A 22468-nucleotide genomic window follows, 5' to 3' on the forward strand; every position below is an offset into this window, starting at 1 on the left:
AATATATGCAAATGAACCTCTAGGAAGGAGCAATGGGGACATTGCCGTTACACCTAGAGGCTCTGCTCTCTCTGCAACTGCCGTGTCCTATCCACTTTGATTGACAGGACCAAGTGATATATTTTCACTGCCTGGTCATGTCAATCGCAGTGCAGAAGGTATGGAAGTTGCAGAGAGAAGATCCTCTAGGTCAGTGATGGCTAACCTCCAGCACTCCAGCTATGGTAAAACTACAACTCCCAAGATGCCTCCTTGCTTGGCTGTTCTCAGAGCCTGCTGGGAGTGGTAGTTTCACCACTGCTGGAGTGCCAGATGTTAGCCATCACTGCTCTCGGCGTAACAGCAACACTGTCCCATTTGCATATAATAAAACTTTTTTTCTCGTTCATTCCATTGGGGGACACAGACCATGGGTATAGCTTAGAGATATTACTAGGAGGGACACTATGCAAAAAAAGAAGCTCCTCCTCCTCGGGCTATACCCCCAGGCACCTCCAGGAGAACTTCAGTCTTTGCTTAGTGTCCGTTCAAGGAGGTTGACATTTATTCTTCTCCTGTTTGTTATTTTTTTCTGGTTTCAGATGGGGACGCAGGTCAGCATTGCGCTTTCCTGGCCCCTGTGGAGGGTCTGCCACGGTCTTCTGAAGGTTCCTGGCTACCTCCCATTCCCCCACAGAAGAAAAGTGGATCCAGGCTCGACATGTTAGCTCTGGCATCCCACCAGCTGCTGGGACACCTGCTGCCTACCCTCCACCAGAGCACTGCTCTCCTTGATTGGAGTCAGACATCTGAAGAGGTGAATCCCTGCTGGTCTGGACATCGAGGGAGCATGCTGTGCAGATAAGTATTGCCTGCTTAAATCTCCCTCCTTCCCCCCTCCCCCCACCCCTTCATGTCGTCTGTCTGGTGCTCTGTGACCTGAGGTGAGCTAGAGAAGGACCGGCTGGGGGCATTTTTTCCCGTTGGGAGGGGGCCCCTTCTGGGGAGGGCTGGTGATTCCACTGACTCTGGGAACAGGTTGCGTCTCTCCTACCTGCCTGCAGCTCAGACTATGGCCGCATCGGCGGCAATCTTGGCACTGAAGGAGTGTATTTTATTTTATCTTATGGCCGCTGCGCTCTCTGCAGCTCCCGCAGGCCTGCTCCTCCCGATATTAACCCCCGTTGCGCCGTATCTGGCAAAGGGGTGTATTTTGAAATGCGCGCGCTTATTTCGCGCCGCAATGACGCGTCCAAGGGGGCGGAGCCTCGGCGTCCAGCTCTGTCTCTCCCTACACCGGAGACTCTGTTGGATTGCGGCCGTGCATCTCCTCAGTTCTCGGTGACCGGAGACTTCTGCTGTTGCCTGGGTGGTAGGAATTGCAGCAACCTGGTAGGAAATCTTTTTTGGAATACCATCATGCCTAAACCTGGGGCCCCTAAGCCTTCCAAGGCTTCCTCTCAGGCTCCACTGGAGTCATGTAAAATATGCCTTAGGCCTTTTTCTGTCACTTGTTCCTGTGACTCATGCCCTGCTCCTGGACAGGATCAGCCTCCTTCTCTTGCTCAGCCCGGTCCTCCCTCTGCCCCTGCGGATCCAGCGGTACCTGCCTGGGCCTCCACCATGTCTAATGTGGCAGCTGATCTGGCCTTAGTTGCCAAGGCAGCCATGTCCTTCATGGAGCGCATGGCGGCTACTACTCCAGTGGCATCCACCACTCCATCCCCTCTCAGTGACTCTCACAGAGGGCATCTGACTTCTAAAAGGCAGCGTGAGCGGCAGCATTCCTCCTCGGATGACTCCGCTTTTCCCCCTCGCCTTGAGGCATGCCCGGTTGACTCTCCCCCTCGCAGGGAGCGCAAATCCGATGGGGAATTGTCCGGATCGGACGAAGTCACGGAGCGGGAACCCCTGCCTAAGCTTTCCACCATGGTAACCGAGTTGGTGGCAGCTGTCCGTGACACTTTTAATATACAAGGGGATTCTCCTCCCTCCACTAGTCGGGAGTTCTCCCTTTTTCCACCCAAGAAACAGGAGTCCGCCGTGTTCCCTATTCATGAGGAATTCACTGCGGTCCTATCAAAAGCTTGGGATCGACCTAATCAAAAATTTTCGGCCACCAAGCGTATGGATACGCTTTATCCTTTTCCAGCTGACACAGTGGAAAAGTGGACTTCTTCCCCTAAGGTAGATCCTCCGGTGGCCAGGTTAGCCAAGAACACGGCCCTTCCCGTCCTAGACGGTTCCTCTCTGCAGGATGCGGTGGACAGACGTTTGGATTCACTTTCCAAGTCCATCTTCTCGCTGGCGGGCGCTTCCCTGCGACCGGCCTTTGCGTCGGCTTGGGTCGCCAGAGCCCTTACAACGTGGTTGCAGCGCCACCACCAGGATCTGTCAGAGCAGGACGCCTCTGCAGATACTCTGGATTTTATCATCCAGATGTCTCAAGCGTCTAAATATCTCCTGTGAGGCTTCAATGGACATCGGCTCCCTCTTTGCCCGTATTTCGGCCCTCTCTGTCATTCAGCGCAGGGAGGTCTGGCTGAAGGTGTGGGATGCTGATGCCTCATCCAAGCGTTCCCTCGCTAACCTTCCCTTTGAAGGGTCCAGGCTCTTTGGGGCTCAACTAGATGAATTCATTTCTGCCGCAACAGGGGGCAAGAGCACTCATCTACCCCAGCCCAGGACCAAGCGTCCCTTTCGGTCTCGGCCTTCAGGTTTCCGGGGCCAGTCCTTTTGTCGCTTCTCCACTGCCAGGACGCCGTCATCCTCATCAGCAGGGGGATCCCAGGACTCCCGCAAGAAGCCTTTCTTCAAGCCCCAGCCCTCTTGGCGGCCTCGGGCGCAGTCAGCCCGTCCTCCTGCTCCCAAGCAACCCTCCGCATGAAGGAGTGCCCCCATCCCTCGTGGTGGGGGGCCGTCTGCTCTCCTTTCAACAGGTCTGGAGGGCTCACGTTCAGGATGCCTGGGCTCTGGAAGTGGTGACGTCCGGCTACAAGTTGGAGTTCGCGTCCAGCCCGCCGGAACGTTTTTTCCCTTCTCGCGTTCCGGGGGATCCAGCCAGGGCCTTGGACCTCTTTTTTGCGGTCTCCTCTCTTCTGGACCGTGGTGTCATTTCCCCCGTTCCCCCAGAAGAGCAAGGGACAGGTTTTTACTCAAACCTGTTCGTTGTTCCAAAGAAAGAGGGGTCAGTGCGTCCAATCTTGGATCTAAAACTTCTCAACAAGTTTCTACGGGTGCGGAAGTTTCGCATGGAGTCCCTTCGCTCCGTTATTGCTTCTCTGCTTCCAGGAGAATTTCTCGCGTCTGTGGACATTCAAGACGCCTACTTGCACGTCCCTATTGCAGAGTCCCACCATCGCTTTCTGCGCTTTGCCATAGGGGGGCGTCATTACCAGTTCGTCGCCCTACCTTTTGGGTTGGCAACCGCCCCTCGAGTTTTTACGAAGATTCTGGCGCCTCTCATGGCGCTTCTTCGCACCAGGGGCATCTCTTTGTTACCATACCTAGACGACATCTTGATAAAAGCTCCGTCTCTTCCACAGGCTGAGGACAGCGTCCGAATCACGGTTCAATCCCTGGAACGGTTCGGATGGCTGATCAATCTCCCCAAGTCCTCTCTGCACCCCTCCCAGAGACTCTCGTTCCTGGGGATGATCTTGGACACCTCGATTTCTCGGGTGTTTCTTCCAGATTCCAAGGCTTCCCAGATTCGTCTGGCAGTGGTGCTCCTTCTACGCTCTCCACGTCCCACCATTCGGGAGTGCATGCGGGTGCTGGGCCTTATGGTCTCCTCTTTCGAGGCGATTCCGTACGCCCAATTTCACACTCGTCCGCTACAACAGATGATCCTTGCCCTCTGGAACAAGAACCCTCGGGGTCTAGACACTCCTGTTCGTCTGTCCCGGCAAGTTCGAGCATCTCTCCCTTGGTGGCAGTCTCCCCTGAACCTATCGTCAGGAAAGTCCTTCCTTCCGTTCTCCTGGACGATAGTCACCACCGACGCCAGCCTCATCGGTTGGGGAGGTGTTCTCCGGAACCTCACAGTTCAGGGTGTCTGGTCGACGGAGGAATCCCGTCTCCCGATAAATGTTTTGGAATTGAGGGCGATTTTCCACTCCCTGTCCCATTGGACTCCTCTCCTTGCGACTCGCCCGGTGCGGGTTCAGTCGGACAATGCCACGGCTGTGGCTTATGTCAACCATCAGGGCGGGACTCGCAGTCGGGCAGTAATGCGGGAAGTAGCGAGGATCCTCTTATGGGCGGAGTCTCATGTTCCAGTATTGTCGGCAGTGTACATCCCGGGAGTCGACAATTGGACGGCGGATTTTCTGAGTCGCACCAAGGTGGATCCGGGAGAGTGGTCTCTCCATCCGGAGGTGTTCGAGGACATCTGCCACCGATGGGGCCGTCCGGACGTAGATTTGATGGCTTCCCGGCTCAACCACAAGGTGCCGGTGTATCTTGCCCGCGCTCGAGACCCACGGGCGGGCGGGGTGGACGCGCTGGTATTTCCATGGCAGCGGTTCAGCCTCCTTTACGTCTTCCCTCCGATTCCTCTGTTGCCGAAGGTGCTGCGCAAGATCGAGGCGGAGGGGATACCAACCATTCTCGTCGCTCCGGATTGGCCTCGCCGCGCCTGGTTCTCCAGCGTCGCTCGTATGTTGGCGGACGTTCCGTGGCCTCTGCCCGACAGAGGATCTCTTGTCTCAGGGGCCGCTCTTCCACCAGAATTCACGGCAGCTGCGTTTAACGGCGTGGCTGTTGAGACCGCCATCCTGAGGAAGAGAGGCTTCTCTGATGCGGTGGTGAGAACCATGATCAGGGCTCGGAAGCCGGCTTCTTCACGAATCTATTATCGCACCTGGAAGGCCTTCCTGTTTTTTTGTGAGAAATCGGGCTACTCGCCCCTACGTTTCTCTGTCCCAGTGGTGCTGTCCTTTCTCCAGTCCGGCCTCGACATGGGTCTGTCGCTCAGTTCTTTGAAGGGTCAGGTTTCTGCTTTGGCTATCTTTTTTCAGAGGTCCATTGCCTTTTTGAGACCTGTAAAAACCTTCCTGCAGGGGGTGGCGCATTCTGTTCCCCCGTATGTGCCTCCCTTGCCCCCCTGGGATCTCAACTTGGTTCTGCGCGCCCTTCAGGCGGCGCCTTTTGAACCTCTGAGGGAGGTCTCTCTGGTTTTAATCACCTGGAAGGTAGTTTTTCTGGTGGCCATAACCTCCATCAGGCGAGTTTCGGAGCTGGCTGCACTTTCCTGCCGGGAACCTTTTCTGGTCTTTCACCAGGATAAGGTGGTGCTCAGACCGGTGCCTTCTTTTTTGCCCAAGGTGGTTTCTCCCTTCCACCTTAACTAGGATCTTGTCCTGCCCTCTTTTTGTCCTTCTCCGGCGAACCCCAAGGAATGCGCTCTCCACTCCCTGGACGTCGTCAGGGCCCTGAAGGTGTACCTGGGGGCTACCGCTTCCTTCCGGCGTTCAGACTCTCTCTTTGTGATTCCTGAAGGGTCCCGTAAGGGCCTGGCGGCTTCCAAGGTCACCGTGGCGCGGTGGATCCGTTCCGCTATTGCTGCGGCATATCGCGCTCGTGGCCATGTTCCGCCGTTGCGGATTACCGCTCACTCCACAAGGGCAGTGGGAGCTTCCTGGGCTAGATGCAATCGCGCATCCGTTTCCCAGTTGTGTAAGGCGGCCACTTGGTCGTCCTTACATACTTTCACAAAGTTTTATCAGTTACACTCTCTGGCCTCGGCTGATGCTGCTTTTGGGCGCAGGGTATTGCAGGCTGTGGTTCCGGTTTGACTACTGGACGTTTATTCCTGGCGGTGTTGGATTTGTTCTTTTTTCCCACCCCATGGACTGCTTTGGGACGTCCCATGGTCTGTGTCCCCCAATGGAATGAACGAGAAAAGGAGATTTTTGTGAAACTCACCTGTAAAATCTTTTTCTCGTAATTTCCATTGGGGGACACAGCTCCCGCCCCTTTTTTTTGGTTTACGCCTTATGGTGTGCTGTGTGATGGTTTCCATAGTGTTTTGTTTCCGTTCTCCTTCTCCTACTGCTTTTGCAACGACTGAAGTTCTCCTGGAGGTGCCTGGGGGTATAGCCCGAGGAGGAGGAGCTTCTTTTTTTGCATAGTGTCCCTCCTAGTAATATCTCTAAGCTATACCCATGGTCTGTGTCCCCCAAAAATCTCCTTTTTTCTCAGCAATGCAGGCACATATGCCTTCAGCTGCAGGGCCGGCTCCAGGTTCATGTGGGCCTATGATCGATAGTCTCATTGGGCCCCCTTACACAGTGATAACTCTGAGTACAGATAATATAGTAGATATCACCTGCAGTCCTATGTAAAACCACAGATAACACTAGTGTAGATCATGTGGTAGTGTTACCTACGTCTTTAGTGTGCCTCCCTGTGTCTCTCCCACGGACTGAATGCTGGCGGCGCTCCCTCTTAGGCTCCCACCGGGGAGGCGGGGGAATTCCTCGGTAGGCCCCCAGTCTGCTGCGCCTGGAGATAAGATGGAGGAGTAATTATTTATCTTGTTTCTCAGGAGAGAGAAATATTGTAGCCACTAGGTGGCAGTCTCGCACAGTGATGCAGCCTTCTACTGGTGTAAATTGTACTTGAGGCCCTGCAGTATCTTCTAAACTTCCCCGGCTGCTGGCAGTGAAGGAGGAGAGAAAATGTCTGGCCATCCTCCTGCCCTCCCTGCTGTCAGAAAACTGTGGTTACTGGACAGAAGGACTCCTCTGAGGTGCTGGGCTGATTTCTTAGGTGTATGACAGTAGCGAGCTTTAGGAGACTGTAAGGGGGAAATAGGGGATTTGTTAATCGTAGACTCAGATCTGTGTATGTGTGCTGCTCTCTGCAGAGTTCAGAGTGGCATTGGGGGACTCTTCCCTAGGTCCCCCCAATGTCTCTGCTTTAGGTGCACCCCAATTAGTGCCTCTTTTCCAGTTGTCTCCCTAATATCTCTGCTCCAGGATCACCACTATTACCCTGCCTCAGGCGACCCTAATGCCTCTGCTTTAGGTGCACCCCCGTAAATACCCCAGCTCCAGATGCCCCCACTCTAAATAAATGCACCGCTAATATTGCCTCTTCTCCAGTTACCCCTGCTCCAGGATCCACACTACTACCCTGCCTCAGGTAACCCTAATGCCTCTGTTTCAGTTATGACCCTCCGTTTGTGCCCTTTGCTCACATTGCTCCTCTGGCACCTTTGCTTAGGCTTTGTTAAAGGTTATGACCTGCAAAGGGGGTTGGACTTGTGACTGAAAAATTCTGCACAGTGCGTCATATTCTCCAGTATTGACACGTATGGTTTACATGGCGGTAGTGATGATATTCCGTATTTACAAGCATCACTGCTGCCATGTAAAGAGATACTGGTGGTGGAGGTTTTAAAGGGGTTATCCAGGTTTTCAAGTTATCCCCTCCACACCATAGGGCATAACTATGATTAGTGGGGTCCTATTCTGCGACCCCCACTGATCCCAGGAACGGGTCCTGTTCCCCCTTTTTGATGGTGTGGCAGGCCACACATGTCCTGCTGCTGCTTTTATTCTCTTTGGGACCACTGGAAATAGCCAGCGCTGTACTCTGCCATTTCCAGTGACCCCATAGAGAATGGATGGAGAGTCAGGGCATATGCTCGACCTGCCGCTCAGTCAAGAAGGGGGATCAGTGGGGGCTCCAGCGTTCAGACCCCCACCGATCACTTAGTTATCCCCGATCCTGTGGATAGAGGATAACTAAAAAAGTGGACACAGGTCCTTTAACAGGCGACCATTCTATTTTAGTTCGACATATATTTTGGGCCAGATTTTTAATTTTTATTTAATTTGTATTTATTTTTTTACACCCAAAGAAAACCTTTAAGGATAGGGAATGTGAAAAGGTCCAACAGCTATGACACTACAGGTGATAAGTGTCTGGTGGGGGTCTGACTGCTGGGACCCCCATGATCAAGGGAACGTTTTTTCATGATCAGTGGGTGTTCCAGCAGTCAGATCCCAGCAATCTGATATTTATCACCTATCCTGTAGATAGGCAATAGGTCATTATGGTAGGACAACCCTTTTAAATATAATTTAGATTATGTACAAAATGAGGAGGTTACGATTTGGTAAATTCCATGCCAGAGGGGTTAAAGGCTTTGTCTCACTTCAGTAAATGACATTTATCATGCAGTTAATACAAGGCACTTACTAATGTATTGTGATTGTCCATATTGCCTCCTTTCCATCACATTATACACCGCACATATCCATAGATAATACCACAGTGTAATCCAGCAGTGGTGGCCGTGCTTACACACTATATAAGAAAAGGGTGGAAGTGCGCATAGGCCAACACCTATAGAAATAAAACCATGCTATGTTATACAGATGGCAAAATACTTACTGCATTGCTTGTACTATGGCGCCTTGTCAGTCATAAGCATAATTATTTTATCCTTATACTAGCTGATGACCCAGCATTGCTCGGGTATTTATTTATTGCAATTTTATATTAAAAAACAGTGACTTTCACAATGGCCGCCCTTTAACGGTGACCGCCCCTTTAACAGTGACTTTCACAGTGACCACCCCTTTAACAGTGACTTTCACATTGACCACCCCTTTAACAGTGACTTTCACAGTCACTGCCCCTATAACAGTGACCGCCCTTTTAACAGTGGTCCCTGCCCCTACATGCATGGGGCGCATGCTCAGACCGCAAAAAATGTGAATAAAAATAAATGATCAGTTTTTCCGGATGACACCGGAGAGACGGATCCAACATTTCAATGCATTTGTCATACGGATCAGGATCCTGATCCGTCTGACAAATGGCATCAGTTTGCATACGTTTTGACGGATCCGGCAGGCAGTTCCGGTGACTGAACTGCATGCCGGAATCCTCTGCCGCAAGTGTGAAAGTACCCTTATGGCTTGAATGTGATGTGGGGGGGGGTGGACACATTGTGGCAGGAGGCGTGTCTGGGCTCCTTCCTGCAAGAGTGACGTCCCTCTGGGCACCTTACTGGCTCATTTGCATACCAAATAAACTGGATTTTCAGAGGATAAAAAATATCTATTGCTGGAAAAAAGGCACATCTGGAAATAAGGTACTACGTGTTATTAGGCTATGGCTTTACTTCAATAGCGATTATCCTAGTGACAGATTTCCTCTAGATGCAGCAGATTTGTATTTGTCATTATCCACAGACCTTCATTTTTGCTTCCTATTTAGACACTCTATAACTGTATTACTTTGGCTAGCAGTCTATGAATGCTATCCCAAAATATCCTCACCCTGAGGACATACGTGACATTTTAGTGAACAGGTTGAACCTGTGCACTGGTATTCAATCTCCTCCTTGTATTCTAGTCATGTGAGGCTGTCCTCGGAGATGACTCTCTGATCTCATCTAGTTCTGAAAACCTGCCCTGTTCTGCCGTGGTCAGCATCAGCGTCCCATTGTCACAGAAACAATGAACAAAGATTGGTTCGCTGTGAACAGGGCCCAGCGTCAGATAGTCACTCTGCTTGGGGATGTTGTCTTCTAATCTAATGGCCATGATCCAGCTGCAGTATGTAATAGCCAAGATCTAATTGGGAGCGGAGTCTGGAACAAGTGGTTTCTTGGCAGCAGTGTCCATAAATGTTTGACATGGGTTACAGGTATGTGGCGTTGTCCTTTTAAAAGGTTCAAGACCATCTTCACAATCTGTGGCAAACTGCAGGTGACTGGTCTTCAAAACCCTGTTAGAATGCTGCAGAAAAATATTCTAGGGTTCCCCATCATGATGGTCCCTAGCTGCAGCGGCACCTCCTCTCCCTTTGCTATTTCACACTAAACAGGCTTTGGTGATTTTGGAGGTTTCTGAATATTTACAGCCTTCAGGGAAAGGAAAACGCTGATTGCTACAAAAATATTTTGAGGCTTCTAATATTTTTTGGCAGTTTTGAGAGGTTTTTTTTCCCGGCATTTGCTGCATATTTTGTTGCGTTATTTAGGTAAAAATTGTAGCTCCAGATGTGTTGCAAGGAAGCCTCTGAGGGCGAGTTCAAACCTCCGAGTCCGCTTTGTATTTCGGTTGTTCTCCTCCATTAGAGGAGCAGAACAATAAAAAGAACGGAATTCCGCACATAGCTAACCCGAATGGAGCCAAACAGATCCCATTTTATTATTTTTTGCATGCAGGACGTTTCTTTCCGCAGTTTTTCATGGAATCTGTGATGGAGGCCCTAAACGGAGCCTCCATCGCAGATGTGAACAATGAGGAATATTAAACATAGGACAGAAGACTTTATTTGTAGTGGCATTTTGGACCCTTGATGTGCGTCTTTTGGGCCAGTGATTTATTTTATTTTTTTTAAATATCAGCGTGCTCTGGAGCTGGCGTTTCTTCTCTTTGTCTGGTGTTTTTGTCCTATAGACATCCATTGTTTGCCTGGCTTGCATATAAACACAAGTGCCAGTGTGGCATTTTTTAGGGTGGATTGACGTCACGTTTTTACCATCCGTTTAACATATACATAGGAGATAAAGGATCCAAAAGCACAGCACACCAAGCTTTTGTATCCTGCAGAGTGCGGTAAAAAAATAAATAAATTGCATTAACATGTACATTTATGGCATTACTCTGAAACATCTGTTAACTTATACATTTTTTGTATACGTTAAACGGATGGCAAAAAAGTGACGTGAACCCTCCCGAAATTTGCATAGTGTTTTTTGTAATGTTTCATTTCTCCCCCTACTGCTCTACAGAGGAAGTGACCGAGAAGGGGTTATATACTTTCCTATGAAAATGCTAGGTGATAAAACACACTATGTGGGCAAAATTACGTATTTCAAGCAGATAACATATACAGTGTGCCCTCAAATCATAGTAGGAGTTTGTTCTAGCTTCAGACCATAAAAGCTGGAAAGCTAGTAATTGGTCCCCAAGTCTCCAAAATGTCACATATAAAAGAAAGCCAGAGTTGCTGGAACCCGGGGATCACCTGGACAAGGTTGCCAACCATCCAGAAATTTCTAGACAGTCCGTTAAAATAGGTGACTTTTTTTCCATGTCCGTAAAAAAAAAAGATGTGCCTGTGATTTTCTTTTTTTTTTTTTATTTTTTTTTTTGAGGCTGGTCTAGATTATTTTGGTGGGGATTATCAGCATTTTACAGCTCACAGTTCATCAGTACATTTTAGCTATAGACGTGTATTACTTACAATCTTCATCGTTCATTATGGTTTTCCAATTTGTCCGTAATTTTTTTTTGGAGGTCTGTGATTTTAGGATAAGTTGTCCAGAAGAAGAGACATTCTGGTTGGCAGCCCTGGGGCTGGAGTATCGTCAGTGCCCTGTACAGTACAAGTTGTACAATGTCAGAAGATTGGAAATGAGGACTCTTAGTTATAATTTTAGTGTGGTTATGGAAGTCAAGCTATATGTAGTAATCGGCTATCTTTGCTCCCACAGACAGACATCTATGGCCTGGCTAAGAAATGCAACCGTACAACAGTACAGGTCGAGAGATGGTTCAGAAGGAGGAGGAATCAGGACCGACCAGCAGTGATGAAGAAGTTCCAGGAATCCTGGTGAGAAAGGGTCCTTTGGGTTTGGGAATGCTTAGCCAACAATATTTTAAAGCCAGGGGCGGATTGGCCTTAGACCTTATAGGGAAATTTCCCGGTGGGCCGATGCCAAATGCCATAATCTTTATTTAATCACCATAACACAAGGTGCCATGCTGGAGAATACCTCAATTATGAAAGGTGAACTAAGAGCGCAGCATAAACCAATTACATCCTGCCCCCAAAACAGCACTTAAAAAGAAACACTGAGCAAGTATCCCATAAGTACAATAAATAAAGGTAAGTACTCACCACAGTGGCACCACAAGCCCCAACTCCATTCCCCCCCCAGAAGAAGCAATTACGAAATGGCACTGGGGCTTGTGGTGCCATTGTGGCATTTATTAGGATTATTGATTATGGCCTTTTTTACTGATACGGTTTTGCGGTGTCATATTTTCTGGAGAGGATTTTGTGAACAACGTCTAAAGGGCTCCACACAGCTATCCGGATGTCGGCCGAACCCTCTGTTCTCATCAGGACTCGCTGACTATTTGTGTGTGTGTGTATGGGGAGCTCCTGACTGTCCCCCTACAGATGATGTCTGAGGAGGGAAGGGTCTGGAGCTTTGTGTTTTATTGCCCAATCCTTTTGTTCTCCCAGGAGATACGTCACCACCAGAGGTGTCTGGCAGCAGCTTTCTTCTCTCTCCTCATTGAAGGGATAAGCGAACTTCTGTTTTCAAGTTCGGTGTACAATCTAAGAATTCCTTTATGGATTCCGTTACTTATGGTCCGTGGTAGCAGAATCCATAACGGAATTCTTAGATGTATGGGTCGGAAGATAACGAGCATTCGCCTTCATTTGGTCACCCTGACAACCTGTATTTAATTAGATGATTACAAGCTAGTTCCCGAGAGAGGTTTTCCTACGTGCATATGTTACTATGGGCATGAAGGAGCTGCAGTCTCTGGGATCAATGATCCCATCAGCATTTTTCACCAGCTTATAAGTAGTGCATGCAGACTGTGGACAGATCCAAAGATGTAATAGCTGCCAGCAACCGGAGAAAAGTCTGTTAATATTGGATCATCTGGTTTTTATTTCTCTTGTGCTTGAGCTGATTGCTCTGGAAAGAATCCCATTCCCGTAAATGTCCTAGTGCGGTGACGATGAACCGTGCTTATATAATTCACGTGATGAGATGACATCCATGTGAAACTCAGACACTGAATATGAAGCCCTCTGGGCGACCACACCCTGCCGGCTCAGGGACTCTGAATCAGCACTGCCTGGCACAAGTCATACTCTGTTACTGCAAATAACCATAGACCTAGAAAGGAAAGCATTCATTGCCAGCATCGCTGAGTGGCGGTATACAGTATGGGATCGACATAGGGCATCACATACTCCGAATGAATATGGAATAAGAGAGGTGATCGAGCAGGCGGTCACAGCATTCTGGTATTGGGGACCTTTATTTCCTGGAGTCGGATTTAGCTTCTGGATCACTGGAGTTTGGTTGTCTGCATGTCAGGGCTGTACGGTGTAAAAAAGCGTCAGTTCTCGCTGCTGGCTGAAGGAGCCCAGAGTTGCTTGTGGTTATGGCTGAGAAGTGCAAATATAGCAGTGCTTATAATGCAGAAAAGTAGGTACAGAGGGGGTAGAAGGAGGAGGACGTTGGAAAGAACTGGTGCAAAGGACACATGATGCAAAGATACCACTGAAATCGAATAAACCAGCTACTAATCAAAGCAATCAGATGGCAATGTAAGTAGCGATGCCAATAACATGCCCCTGGCTCGGCACACAGACCCTGCTGTCCTCTACCAGCCCTGCAGATCTGAAGCTGGCGTTATGACATCAGTGACACAAACATTATGGTTAGTACTTTACTTTTAGAGTTCAATGGACGGGGCGGACTGGAAAAGAAACTAAAAGTGGCCCTATTTTGTAGTGGGGCCCAAATCGACCCCAGATGGGGGGTCATCACAAGTGGGCAGGGCCAGCAATACTATATTGCGGCACATAATGCCATCACAGTGCATCACAAAATGCTGCCCCAGCAGCACAAAATACCTCCCCAAAAACTGCCCCTGCGCCAGCTGCCACATTCTGTCCTCCTATACCAGTTGCCTTAGGAAGGGAGCATCCGATCAATACTTACCATGGCTGGCAGCTGTGAAGAGGGCTAAGGCAGCCCCCTGGGCATCAGGAAGTTTCCCTGTAGGGCCTATGGACAGTGCCCCCCTGAGGTAGATTTACTATTGAAAATGTTTTGGTGCCCAAAACTAGCATACACGCTTTGCACCGCATTGATCAGGGGTTTGACACTTCTTATGCCGTGTCTGACAAGGGGGCATGGCATAACACAAAGGGCATTGGATTAGTAAGGAAGGGGCGTGACTTAAATGCTCCTCAAAAAATGCACTAAAATTTTGGCACATTTTGGGGTGAAACAAAGCCAACCTATAGGTGGCATAAACTTTAGACTAGACAGTCTAAAGATGCGCCCGATTTTATCATCCAGCCACCATGATAAGTCTGGTCCTGTATTAGGGTTGGTTCTCATTACATTTTTGCCATCTATTTAATGTATACGTTGGGGGAAAAAAAGAAACAAAAACGTAACGCCACGCTTTCTATTCTGCAGCGTCCAGTATATAAAAAACCTATATGTTAACGTACACATTTTTTTTTTCTTCAATGGAAGTATATATGTTTCTTCAATGTGGTATATATGTTAAATGGATGGCAACAATGTGATGTGAACCCAGCCTAAGACTGTCTGAGTTTACAATGTCATACTTTTAGACAGTATTAGTAAATCTGCCCAAATATCTCTTCAAGATAAGCCCTTTTCTATTTAGATGTAGGGATGGGCCTTGTATTAAAGCTTATGCACATGACTGTCTTTTTTTCCGTGTCCATTCTGCATTCTGTTTCCTTATGTCCACATGGGCGTTCCTCAAAAAAACATAACATGTCCTATTATTGTCTGCTTTCTATTAGGACTGTTCTGTTAGGGGCCGGCCCTTCCGGTCTGTATCCGTGTTTTGCGGACCACAAAACACCCAGCGGTCGTGTGCATGAGCCCTTAGTCAGTTGGGAGTACAGAGTGATTCTCGCTTTGTGGACCTGGCCGGAACATTACATGGTTGGCCATTCATTTCAATGGCTGGCTTGTGATACCATAATATTTTGGCTGGTTGCAGCTTCTGAAGTTTTTGAAGGTTAGACCAGGTGATCCCTGGGCTGGTTTCAATTTAAAAAAGGGTTGTCGTTGTGAGTTAAATGCAACCATACCATGTATCTATATAGCAGTCATATTAATGTGTTCTACAGTACATCTAATGAAAATTAAAAGTTGGCTTCCACATTAGTTATCCCTGCAGTTTATACACCACAGTATTCTCTAATCTTCATTGTTCCTGGTTGAGTGTTTGTGTAATTAGACGTCTTGCATTATGTATAATTAATGGGTGGTGGTCCATGTAATAACATGGTATAGGTCTTTTCCCGTCTCCGCACAGACATGATACCCAGTGCTATCCATAGACTCTATTTAGCTGGAAAGCTTTCCATTACACTAGCCAACATGAAGGGCCTCAGCTTTAATGTATTGTAATTAGAGGCAGCAGGAGTTCTCTGGGGGTTGTAATTACGCATCACCAGGGGAGCGGGTAGCCTTCATTACTGAACTGGATGCTGCTACTGCTAAGAGCCGCCATAATCTCATTACAAGAGCAATGGGCCCACAGGGGTTAAGTTCCTGTTTGTTAATGTTCCCCTTGTGAAATATTAAATGAGAGAATTAGAATATAGATTGAATGAGAAGCCGGAGTTGGAAGTTTGCTTGCCTTTGTGCACACTGTGACAAGTGCTGCCGTACACCTCCTTCACGTGCTTAACGGGTTCATACTCCACTTTTATACTGGTTTAATATGTAGCTTATTAGGTACATAAAAAGGCAGTTACTCTTTAAAGGGGTTGTCTCATCATAGACAATGGGGGCATATCGCTAGGCTATGCCCCCATGGTCTTAGAGGTGCGGGTCCCATCGCTGGGACCCGCACCTGTATAGAGAACAGAGCCCCGCAAGGTGGTGGCTGGAGGACTCCGCAGCGCCCACCCCTTTAACAGTGATCTCCACAGAAGCCAACCCCTTTATTAGTGACCTCCACAGTACCCTGTCTCCTTAACAGTGATTTCCACAATCACCCGTCCTCTTAACAGTGACCTCCACAGAGCTCCGTTCCCTTAAAATGTGACCTCCACAACACCCCACCCCCTTAACAGTGACCCCTACAGCACCCCGCCCCTTAACACTGACCAACATAGCAGACCGTCCCCTTAACTGTGACCTCCATCGTTCCCTGCCCCCTTAACAGAGACCTCCACAGTACCCACCCCTTTAACAGTGACCTCCACAGTACCCCGCTGCCTTAAGTGACCCCCACAGCAACTGCCCCTTTAATAGTGACCTCTACAATCCCCTGCCCCCTTAACAGTAACCTCCACAGCGCCCACCCCTTTAACAGTAACCTCTACAGCGGCTGGCCCTTTATGACCTCCACAGTACCCAGTCTCGTTAGCAGTGATTTCCACAATAACCTGCCCCCTTAACAGTGACCTTCAGAACATCCTGCTCTCTTAGCAGTGACCTCTACATCTCTCCGCCCCTTAACAGTGACCTTAATAGCAGACCATTCCCTTAACTGTGACCTCCACCATTCTCTGCCCCCTTAACAGATACAGTCATGTGAAAAAATTAGGACACCCTTTGAAAGCATGTGGTTTTTTTGTAATATTTTTAATAAATGGTTATTTTATCTCCGTTTCAACAATACAGAGAGATTAAAGTAATCCAACTAAACAAAGAAAACTGAAGAAAAGTCTTTTCAAGATCTTCTGTAAATGTCATTCTACAAAAATGCCTATTCTAACTGAGGAAAAAGATAGGACACCCTCACATGTATTCCCTCTTAAATTGGCTCAGATCTCACACAGGTATATCACACCAGGTGCACATAATTAGTAGATCGTTACTCTGCATGTTGAATGAGGCTTGCCCTATTTAAACCTCAGACATTTAGTTTGGTGTGCTCCTGACTGTTGAAGTGAGAGTGAGCACCATGGTGAGAGCAAAAGAGCTGTCAGAGGACTTCAGAAAAAAGATTGTAGCAGCCTATGAGTCTGGGAAGGGATTTAAAAAGATCTCAAAAGATTTTGAAATCAGCCATTCCACTGTCCGGAAGATAGTCTACAAGTGGGGGGCTTTCAAAACAACTGCCAACATGCCCAGGACTGGTCGCCCCAGCAAGTTCACCCCAAGAGCAGACCGCAAGATGCTAAAAGAGGTATCCAAAAACCCTAAAGTGTCATCTCGAGAACTACAGCAGGCTCTGGCTACTGTTGATGTAGAAGTACATGCCTCTACAATCAGAAAGAGACTGTACAAGTTTAACTTGCATGGGAGGTGTGCAAGGAGGAAACCTTTGCTTTCCAAGAGAAACATCGAGGCCAGACTGACATTTGCCAGCGATAAAGTTGACAAAGACCAGGACTACTGGAATAATGTTCTTTGGACAGATGAGTCCAAAATTGAATTATTTGGACACAACAGCAGAGGACATGTTTGGCGTAAACCAAACACAGCATTCCAAGAAAAGAACCTCATACCAACTGTGAAGCATGGAGGTGGAAGTGTCATGGTTTGGGGATGCTTTGCTGCAGCAGGACCTGGTCAGCTCACCATCATAGAATCCACGATGAATTCTACTGTGTATCAGAAGGTGCTTGAAGAACATGTGAGACCATCAGTTAGAAAATTAAAGCTGAAGCGGAACTGGACCATGCAACATGACAATGACCCAAAACATACTAGTAAATCAACCAAAGATTGGCTGAAAAAGAAGAAATGGAGAGTCCTGGAATGGCCAAGTCAAAGTCCAGATTTGAATCCCATTGAGATGCTGTGGGGTGACTTGAAAAGGGCTGTACGTGCAAGAAACCCCTCAAACATCTCACAGCTGAAAAAGTTCTGCATTGAGGAGTGGGGTAAAATTTCCTCAGACCGATGTCGAAGACTGGTAGATGGCTACAAGAACCGTCTCACTGCAGTTATTTCAGCCAAAGGAGGTAACACTCGCTATTAGGGGCAAGGGTGTCCTATCTTTTTCCTCAGTTAGAATAGGCATTTTTGTAGAATGACATTTACAGAAGATCTTGAAAAGACTTTTCTTCAGTTTTCTTTGTTTAGTCGGATTACTTTAATCTCTCTGTATTGTTGAAACGGAGATGAAATAACCATTTATTAAAAATGTTACAAAAAACCACATGCTTTCAAAGGGTGTCCTAATTTTTTCACAAGACTGTACCTCCGCAGCACCCGCCCCTTTAACAGTGACTGCCACAGTACCCCGCCGCCTTAAGTGACCCCCACAGTGGCTGTCCCTTTAATAGTGACCTCCACAGTCCCCTGTCCCTCTAACAGTGGCCTCCACAGCATCCCGCCCCTTAACAATGTCATCCGCAGCGTCCTGCCCCTTTACCCCTTAAGCCCTATTTCACCTTAAGGACTTGGCCATTTTTTGCAAATCTGACCAGTATCACTTTAAGGCCCCTTTCACACGGGCGAGTATTCCGCGCGGGTGCAATGCGTGAGTTGAACGCCTTGCACCCGCACTGAATCCTGACCCATTCATTTCTATGGGGCTGTGCACATGAGCTGTGATTTTCACGCATCACTTGTGCGTTGCGTGAAAATCGCAGCATGCTCTATATTCTGCGTTTTCACGCAACGCAGGCCCCATAGAAGTGAATGGGGCCGCGTGAAAATCGCAAGCAAGTGTGGATGCGGTGCGATTTTCACGCATGGTTGCTAGGAGACGATTGGGCTGGGGACCCAATCTGTAAAATAGTGATGGAGGGGTTAAAAATAAAAAAAAAATTAGCTCAGAGTCCACTTGATCGCATAGTTGCGGATCTCTGTCTTCTGTAATGTTGAGCTGCCGGTTAAGGCAACCCCTCCAGCCCTATTGTACTATGCATTCTGTATTCAGAATGCTATTATTTTCCCTTATAACCATGTTATAAGGGAAAATAATACAATCTACAGAACACCGATCCCAAGCCCGAACTTCTGTGAAGAAGTTCGGGTTTGGGTACCAAACACGCGCGATTTTTCTCACGCGAGTGCAAAACGCATTACAATGTGGCAGCACTCCTGGGTGGGTCTAGGGTCTCACAGCTAAGTGTGGAGACAATAAATCAGATTAGTTTTTTTTCTTTTCCCCCCTTCCCCCCCTAACTAACTCTCCCTTCTATCCCTGCCTAATCGTGCCTCTCCCTCACTGACCCTAACCTACCTGGAGGGTGATGGGTGCAGGAGGGTGATGGGTGCCGACGGGGGGTTCGCAGGAGCTGGTGCAGGTGCAGCAGCAGGAAGAGGAGGGGAGAGAGGAGCGCTGGAAGTTTGAATCTCCCGCCTCTCTCCACGCACCAATCAGCACCACCAGCACCAAGGACAGCACCGCCGCCCCCAAATGCTCGGACTGTTATTGGTGGAAACGCAGCAAACCGCAGGTCTGAATTGACCTGCGGTTTGCTGCGATCGCCCCGGTGTTGTGACAGGATGCCCGCTGAATGATTTCAGCGGACATCCTGTTCCGATTAACCCCCACTGCGCCGCAATGTAGTTTTAAAGTTAGGACGTACCGGTACGTCCTGGGTCCTTAAGGACTCGGCAAACATGGCGTACCGGTACGTCCAAAGTCCTTAAGGGGTTAAAGGTGACCTACAGCAGTAAAGAAAAATGGCTGGGTTGTTATGGAAACCTGGTGTAAAGCTGTGTGTATGTGTAGACTAAGTGCCTGTGAGCTTCAATTGGCTGATAAGGGTCATGTGACCGTGTGTATGACAGTTGGGATATGAGTGAAAGACCTGCAGGCTTCTATTGGATAATGCAGGTCATGTGATGGTGCCATATGTGCATTTTTTGGTAATATCTCAGGAACGGTACATGCTAGAGAGCTGAGACCTGGTCTAAAACCTTCCAGGACACCTGATGTACCTGTGTGCCAAATGTGGTGCAGATCGGTCCAGTCGTTTGGTCATGCATAAAAGACAGACAGACAAATTCATTCTTATCTATATGAGATGTATGTATCTTGTGTGACGAAGGATCCAGCTCCGCACTGGTATATTTCATCTATTTAATTTAAGATGTTTTCTATCTTCCTAAAATCCAGTTTATTTGGTATGCAAATGAGGCAGTAATGTGCCCAGAGGGGCGTCACTCTTGCAGGAAGGAGCCCAGGCACGCCCCCTGCTAGTGCCCATGCCCGCCCTCATGCTGGGAGCATAGTATCTGCTTTCGCCACAGGTTGTGTCTGCTGTTATCGCAGACTGCTCTATCAAAATGAATAGGGCTTAGCTGCCATGCCACACACAACCTGTCGGCAGGTGTGATGCTATTTTTTGAACAAAGGCATCCCTGTTTTTCTAATCCTGGACAGCCCCTTTAAAGTGTGTAAATAGCCAAATTTTAGCAAATTGAAAGTAAGCCAGCAGTTTCCTATTGTGCATTTCTGTGTTCTTGGACCTCGGCTCCGTTTTTGACCTCGACCTTGTGACCTCCCTGGATTTGACGTTACCTCTTGGCTTCTGACTCCGGATTGTGTGTTGACCTCGTTATTGTATTGCCCCCTGTGTGCCTGCGTGACCTCCTGGCTTTGACTTTGGCTTGCCTGACTCTGTTACGGTATTCCTCTTATCTTCTTAGGCCCCTGCACATATTTAAGCGAGGGACTGCCACCAAGTTGTATGCCGTCGGTTGGGACGGGCCGTGCAAGTAGGCAGGGACAGAGGTGGGGTGCAGTTTAGGGCAGCACTTATCCCTCCCCTCTGTCGTGACACTGCCCCAGCAGAGCCAAATACTTCAGTGCAACACAATAACCTTCCCCAGCAGCATCCAAAACCGCTGTGCAGCACCAAATAATGCCCCAGCAGCACAAAATGCCTCCTCAGAAGCTCCTCTGTGGTGGCTAGCTCCAGCTGCCACATTCTGTCCTGCTATTTCAGTTGCCTCAGGATGGCAATACAGTTGAATTCAGGAATCGGGAGGGCACCAGATACATAACTACTTGACACCCCCAACGTTCACTCTGGGAATGACAGATCATTACTTACCTGGCTGCCGGCCGTGAAGAGGGCTCAGGCGGCCCCCCTGGGCAACAGCCCACCAGGAAATCTCCTTGTAGAGTCTATGGCCAATCCGCTCCTAATGGCAATCATGATTGCAGTGCCGAATCTTTCACATGGCCCGACACCAGCCTGATGGCCCCCAATCACTTATAATGGGTCCATTAGGACTCTGTCATGGTGTCCATTGTTTTGGTGGGAAGAGTAGTGCTGCATGCTGTGCTTTGCTTCCCATCTAATCTGGTGGAGCTGCCAACAGTTGCTGAACGTCTACAAGCCTCTGCTGTAGTGTGAACCCAGCTCTAATATAGCAGTTGTATAAAGATATTGGCATTATTTCTAATTTCATGCCCATGGAGTAGCGCCAGCCATGGACTTCTAGTAAGCACTAGAAATTATTTGAGTATTTCCTTGCTGGCAACTGTTAGTCCAGAGATTTCTGTAAGGAGGACTTCATATGTGCGTTGTCGACTCCATCCAGGGCCTCTGTCGCAGAATGTGTTAAAAAGACTGGATAAAAAAAACTGACTTTTTCATCTGGTAAAAAAACAGTGAATGAAGTCTGTTCAGCTCCGTTCGGGTCAGACACATGCCCTGTCCGGTGCTTCTGCCATTTCCATTGTTCTGCTGCTGTAATGGTGCAAAATAGCGGAACTACCGAAAAAACTACAGGAAAAAATAGCGATGACGTGAACCTGGCCTAACTTGCAGTCAGTTTAGGCTGTTTGGTTGTAATGGGTAAAATAACAATAGTGCTACAGTAGGATACAGGTGGTACCAATGTATACCACCCCTGTGGAGGACAAAAGAACACCAAGAGAATGGAGCTTTATAGGTACACCTGGGGCATATGCTGGGATAGGGCCTAACCCGAGTCCAACCGGCCAAGCGCATTATTTCTATAGCCAGGAGCTTTTCTGTGCCTCATGCAGTGTATGTCACTTGTACCAGACTAACTCGTGCACATCTGTTTCGTCTCCAGCTGGAGGTTCACCTTTTACCTGTGTGCTCTGATCGGGGGAATCGCTGTCCTCTATGATGTAAGTTACAGTTCACACCTAATATAAAGGTCAGGTACTAACTGATTTATTTCCATTAGTAAATATTCCCAAATCTCTGGGGGTGGTCACATGATGACAGATGTTTAGCAGTTCTTCAGGAAGCATAGTCACAGGTCCCCCTCCCCTGTATATCTTGGCGGATCAACGGTTCTGGTATCCTCCACTTTCCTCTTCCCTGCTCCCTCATTCTCTGTAGTCTGTCGTCCATCCTCTTTCACCCACATGCCCACTGATGTCCTGAATCGCTAGGCCCATTTCCCCTGTGTGTCTAGTGGGTGACATGCCGACACGTACAGGAGGGGGGAAGCAGGTTCCTGTGATGTTCAGCTATGACGACGCATCATTGTTTTATGAAAAATGATTTTGCAGGTCTGTCTAGTAAGGTGGGGATAGGTCTGCCCCCCCCCCCCCTCCCAAAAAGAAGTTGAACAAGCCCTTTAAAATCAACATTGCAACACAGACTTCTGCACCATAGATTTCACTCATCTATTTCATCATCAGCCATTTTTGAAGGAGATGGTGCTTGCTGGACTTTCTAGTGCATTAAAGGGAACCTGTCCCCATTACAATCTGCAGGCAGCAGAGCCAATTCTATAGTTTTATGGTTACAAACACCTACTTAGAAGTCCTGTGAGTGGTCAAATAATACATCCGTCTCCTCA

General features: G+C 48.3%; 1 protein-coding gene across 2 annotated transcripts in view; it reads left to right on the forward strand.

Moving 5' to 3' along the window:
* The window catches only part of CERS3 (ceramide synthase 3), a 206773-nt gene that overhangs the window by 172915 nt on the left and 11390 nt on the right, over positions 1–22468 (forward strand). For both annotated transcript variants that reach the window (XM_040414244.1, XM_040414243.1), the window contains 2 exons: positions 11447–11565; positions 21728–21785. In XM_040414244.1, the coding sequence (XP_040270178.1) occupies positions 11447–11565; positions 21728–21785 (177 nt within the window). The remainder of the gene's footprint in view (positions 1–11446; positions 11566–21727; positions 21786–22468) is intronic.

This window comes from Bufo bufo, chromosome 1 (assembly GCF_905171765.1).
Source record: "Bufo bufo chromosome 1, aBufBuf1.1, whole genome shotgun sequence".
Lineage (NCBI taxonomy): Eukaryota > Metazoa > Chordata > Amphibia > Anura > Bufonidae > Bufo > Bufo bufo.